This window comes from Chenopodium quinoa, unplaced genomic scaffold, assembly GCF_001683475.1.
Source record: "Chenopodium quinoa cultivar QQ74 unplaced genomic scaffold, ASM168347v1, whole genome shotgun sequence".
NCBI lineage: Eukaryota > Viridiplantae > Streptophyta > Magnoliopsida > Caryophyllales > Amaranthaceae > Chenopodium > Chenopodium quinoa.
In genome coordinates this window covers 154,742-160,197 of record NW_018742607.1, presented here as the reverse complement: position 1 = coordinate 160,197, position 5,456 = coordinate 154,742, and the positions used below count along the sequence as shown (strand labels likewise).

The following is a 5,456-nucleotide window of genomic DNA, read 5'->3' as shown; positions in this document are numbered from 1 at the left end:
GTTATTAGCTTATTAATCTTATTGAAATGATAATCTGGGTTAGATGCAAAATGTAAGGATTTGCTCCAATTACAATTAAGCTGATGTAATCAGTTATATTAATGAATAAAATTTCCCTTTTATTAATTATTACCTTCCAATTTATGTTGGTTTTACATTGTTTTTGGATTATATAGAGTAAAGTTGAATATCTTAAAGAACAACACATGCAAAAAACTATAATTTGCAAATGCAATTAAACACTTGAATGATGAGTAAAAAAATTAGTAAAAAATTACCAATAACTCAGTTTAGTATAGCAAAAGACTTGAGTTTAACCAGATTATTACAACTTAAAACTAATTGAAATCAAATATCCATGAAAATATGAAGCTAACTTAAAACTACTATGAATCAAATATGAAAAACATCTAGGCTTTATGTTTCCCTTTGCCTTTACTTTTGTATGTGGCCTGAGATGAATGAGCAGCAACTTGTGGCTGAGAAAAAACCAAGGTTGAGCTTATAGTTTGCATCCTGGTTGAAGTTTGCAGTGGTTGAGATGTAGAGCTTGGTTGAGATTTGGTCTTTCTCCTTCTTTGTGTTGTTGAGGGTTGAGAACCAGTTGGTTGGCTTGTTGAGGGTTGAGATCCTGTTGGTTGAGTTGTCTGGGAACCAAATGGATGACCTTTTTTTCTGTCTCTTATGTTGGTCAATGACAAAACCCAGTGATGCTTTCTCTTTTTCACTCAAACCACCCTTGCATGTCTTTAAATTATGCCCATATGCCTTGCAATTTGAGCATTGAACTGTGCTAGATCTTTTACCCTTATCTGGCTCATCATCTGCTCTTCTCTTTTGTCTAGATGGCCTTCCAATGCCTCTTCTCATTGGGGGAGGATTAATGGTGGGCTGGTCAATTTGAGGCCAATGTTCAGGATCTGGGATTGAGTTGATAGCAGGCCCATAAGCTTGTTTATATGCTGCTACAGAGTACCATGTGCTAACATAGCTGTGTGGATTGTGTGGATCATGTCCTGCATACAATATTGCTCTTAATGCATGCTTACAGGGTATCCCAGAGATCTGCCAAGCCCCACAAATGCAACTATTTTTGTTCAATGACACAGGAAGCATTGATCTTCCTTCCCTAATCCCATACTCTCCTTCTTTACTCTCGAAGGCTTTGCATGATCTAGAATCAAGCATGAGCTTTTGAATCCTCTTGACAATATTAGGACATGGCTGTGATTCATTCCAAGCTTTACGTTTATGCCTTCTTGCTGCTATCCTCACCATGCACATCCTTCTTATAGCTGAGTCACACAATAAGATGCAAATCCAAGTTAGTTTTTGTTCACTATAATCAAATCAATTTTTTTTTTTTAATTAGTTTACCTTCCAATAAAGTCAACACAGGTCTGCATCTTTCAATCCCTAGTGTAGCATTGAAGCTCTCCACAAAGTTAGTCTTGTTCTCATCACTACATATCTTAGGGTCAAATTGATGTTTTGACCACCTCGATTGGTCTCCTAGTTTAGATAGCCATATCAGTGCAAGCTTGTTTGTCTTTTGTATCCTTTCCATTGCCTTTCTAAAGGTGAATGGGGAAGTAGCACTACATGCTATCCAGAGTAGAGAATGCATCAAAGGACCAGGAAAAGAGGTTTTCCAATTCTTAGCCAAGTGTTTGCAACAATATCTCCTCCCTACTTCTGGCCACAACTCAGTTAAGGCAAGATCTATTCCCTGGACATGGTATATAATTGGATATTAGGTTAAACATGATACAATATACAGAATAAAGAAAAGGAATGAATTAAGTTCTAGAACTCTTACTTTTTGTCTATCAGATATAATGCACCATTCATTTCCTCTGTTGCAATAATTCAATATGTTCTTTAAATGCCAAATAAAGAACTTCCAGTATTCTCCATCTTCAACTGGAACTATAGCCCATGCAAAGGGATAGAGTTCATTATTCCCATCTATAGCAACTGCTGATAAAAGGACACCTCCATAATTTCCCTTCAAATGAGCACCATCCACCCTGCAGCCAGCCCTTCTATAACCCCTTTGAATGAGATGAAAATGCTGGAAAAAACTAGAGACCTTGGTGGATCATTTCTTTGTTTCCAAGCACAAAAAGCCGCTGAACCAGGATTGGTTTGCTTAACCATTTCACAATATCTAGGAAGATGGCCATATGATTCATCATGACCACCATTAATCTCTCTAAGTGTCATACTCCTCATTTTGTACAATACTTGTAGCCATTTGAACCCCATACCTGCTCCATAGTAAATCATTCAATGTTTTTCCAGTGATGTCATTGTTAGCCCTTATATCTTCAATTAGCTTACTTGCTGCCCACTTTACATTTACCAATGGATTTCTCTAATCTAAACCCCTGCAAGTGTGCTCAGAGTTTTGTATACTCTTAACAGCCCATGTAGTGCCATAAGGGAGTACACTTGAATGAATCCTCCAGTTACAATTCAACTCTAAGCATTGAGCAGTAAACCTGGTTGGACTTGATCTATCTACTACTAAAGCAAAACCACATTGGATATAGTAATCTCTAAGTACAAAAATAAAGTGTGATTTGTCATTAAAGATCATCCATGGTTTCAACACAATGCTTCCAAATTCTGTAGCATCAGCAAATTCCCCATTCTTATACATTTTGCTGAAATAATTGTCATCATCAACTAGTTCACTCTCCCACTTGTCAGACAGATAAGGATCATAATTGTCATTAATCTCCCCAAACCAACCATCTCCTTCATCACTACCATGTTCCCTTTCTAACACATCATGAACTTCATCACTACCATGTTCCCTTTCTAACACATCATGAATTTCATTCCTAACACCACCAGGACCTTCATTATCTGCAGAAAATTGCATGCTACTTTCTCCATGCTCCTTTTCAGTTATCACTTGTGCTTCAATTTGATGAGAAGTATTAAGCAAACCTCTCCTGGCAGCTGTACTCTTAGGAATCTTATGAAGAAGTAATGAATTACTGTGAGAAGATGTTGTATACAGGTTTGGTGTGTCAACTACTGGAGCATTTGAGAAGGTAGTTGTGGCAGCAAGGGTTACTGGTTCATTTGGTGGGAGTTTTCTCGTAACTTTCAACCTCTTAGCCCTAGGTTTTGACACACTAGCCCCCTCTTTACCTTTATTCTTCTTTAAATGACTCCTTCCTTGTTCTTCTTCTTCCTCTACTCTTGCCAAGTTATCTAATATAACATCATGCATATCTAACAAAATATCATTTTGTTCAGTCCACTCTTCATCATTTTGACTAGACATATCATCTATTTCTTTGTTGTTAGACTTAGGTGGTTCAACTCCAAAATGTATGTGTGTATTTTTCTTTTAACTTTCTGTCAGATTCCTAGCAGCTACAACACAATCAGAAGGTTCACTCCCTGATCCCACATAAACTATGATCACCTTTTTGCTTCCTAACCTTTCTAACATTGACATTAAATCACTATCACTCATTATAGGGATATGTTTCTTATTATAGCAGTAATTAAAAGTAGGGTGTTTAGGCATCATGTAACGGTTCTTCCTAAACAATTCTTCATACTCTATAATTAAGTCAATCCACATAACTTTGTCTACATCATCAATTGCAACATCAACCACATGTACAACACTCTGAAACTTTAACACAATTGGATCCATTCTGCACTAACAAATAAAACATACAAATACAAGTCATTTTAGATATGCAAATCATCTCCAAAATTAAAAAACAAGAACAATAGCAATACAATGCAAAAAGCCAAATAAAACCAGTACATAAATGATGCATACAAAAACAGAGTACTAAGTCGACCTAATAAGCATATATGGCTACAATTACTAACACAAGGTTCAAAGTTTATAACTTTACCTCAAAGTTGCCTCGAACAATTGATCTTCAGTCGCGAATACCAATTTTCACGGCAATTCCCAAAAATTAACCCTAAAAATCGATCAAAAAATACTCCCGCAAATTGACTATGTCAGATAGAATTTGTGTGCAATTACAAAATAACGCCAAATAATATCCACAAATTGATTAATTCCATCAAAAGTTTTGTTTTTTTTAACATATTAAAATCGCAAATTTGAAAGAGAAGATGAACAGTTACTGCTCTGATCATTTGCGTAATGGTTGAATTGGGGTGAGTGTTTAAGTCAACATTAATGATTTAGGAGATAAGTGTTAAAATAGGGGTAAGTTATTAATTGCAGCAAATAAGGTTAAAAAGATAGCCATAATCCACTTATTAACCTATTTTAAGTGAGATTAGGCCACTATTTAGAGTTTAACAAAAGTTGGGGTTCACTGGAGACTAAGTTGATTTTATTTTTCCACCAAATAGAAATTACGGAAGTTGAGGGCCACCATGTAGAATTTCCCAATAAAATATGATTTTGTAAAATTGAAAAGGTCGCAAGGTTCGAACACTGAATGACTTTGCATAATACGCTATTTTGATATTGTCTAGACTATTGGACTAAGGGGGTATCAGCACATTGTAGACACCCATTTGTGTCTCCCCAAAACCAAACCTAGTGATGAGTACCTTTCACGTCGAATCATAATCTAATGAAGTGAAAGTGTGGAAAGTTTAGTGTTGCGGATAGTTTTAATTTCTTTTCTTTACTCTTTGTTTTTCAAAACTTATTTTAAGAAAACAGCCAATCCAGTTTGGTTGGTCCATGATATGGGTACAATAGTAGTGTAGTTGGATGGGGCTTGACAAGAGCTTTCCAACGATATATTATAAGCCCAATTCCGATGAATATTGAGGAAGTTATGGCCAATTACTGAACTGGGCCCGGTTTGAGCCTTATATGCGGCCCAATGATCTAGGGGAGGGCCTAATATAGATTTATCATTCCTAATGCAATTAGGAATGGTTTTAGTCTTCTAGATTCTTCTAGAAGGTTCTTTTCATTCCTAATTCAATTAGCATTGATAAATTGAGTTTTGTTGACTCTTCAGAGTTAATTAAAATCAAAGAACATTTTTTGAGGGAAATACGATTTTATCCTCCTGTACGACAATTTTTATCTGATTTTAAGAAAACGCGTGATTTTCTGGATCAGCGCCAAACGCTAACTGTAGCGCCTGGCGCTATGCTTGGCGCCTGTCGCTAATGTTGGTGCCTAGGGCCAATAGCCAGCGTTGGCGCTGGTTTAGTTTTACGTGCGCCAGACTCTGTTTTGATATTTTATTTTTTTGGCTGATTTTTTCTATAAATAACGTATTAACAACTCCGTTTTCGATAACCAGTTTTCACCTACAATCCACAATCATCCACAATCTATCATCTTACTCTCTCTCTATCTCTTTTCTAAACTAGCTTCTCTCAAATATAAAAATTCTGCACTCATTAGATTTAGAAACATCTAGCCATATTCGAAGTTGCCTTCGCCCTAGACGTGAAAGGTTTAATTTCTGAGG

At 36.2% G+C, this 5,456-nt stretch overlaps 1 protein-coding gene across 2 annotated transcripts; it reads right to left on the bottom strand.

Moving 5' to 3' along the window:
- Positions 1-263: 263 nt before the first annotated feature.
- Positions 264-4,204, bottom strand: LOC110721193. 2 transcript variants are annotated; one of them, XM_021900335.1, is made up of 4 exons: positions 3,894-4,202; positions 1,820-3,683; positions 1,378-1,729; positions 267-1,295 (listed from the first exon to the last, which is right to left on the bottom strand). In XM_021900335.1, the coding sequence occupies exons 3-4, from the start codon at positions 1,625-1,627 to the stop codon at positions 436-438; spliced, it is 1,110 nt and encodes a 369-aa protein (XP_021756027.1). In that variant the 5' UTR covers positions 1,628-1,729; positions 1,820-3,683; positions 3,894-4,202; the 3' UTR covers positions 267-435. The 2 variants fall into 2 exon arrangements, with proteins under 2 accessions (XP_021756028.1, XP_021756027.1); XM_021900336.1 differs by having other exon boundaries at positions 264-1,295; positions 1,820-4,204.
- Positions 4,205-5,456: the final 1,252 nt, after the last annotated feature.

Bases quoted from the DNA above. Each gene is read 5' to 3' on its own strand.
- LOC110721193 (XM_021900335.1), bottom strand. From the start codon at position 1,627: ATGCATTCTCTACTCTGGATAGCATGTAGTGCTACTTCCCCATTCACC. The intron at 1,296-1,377 runs GTAAACTAATTA...TGTGTGACTCAG, and splicing joins TGTGTTGACTTTATTGGAAG to CTATAAGAAGGATGTGCATG.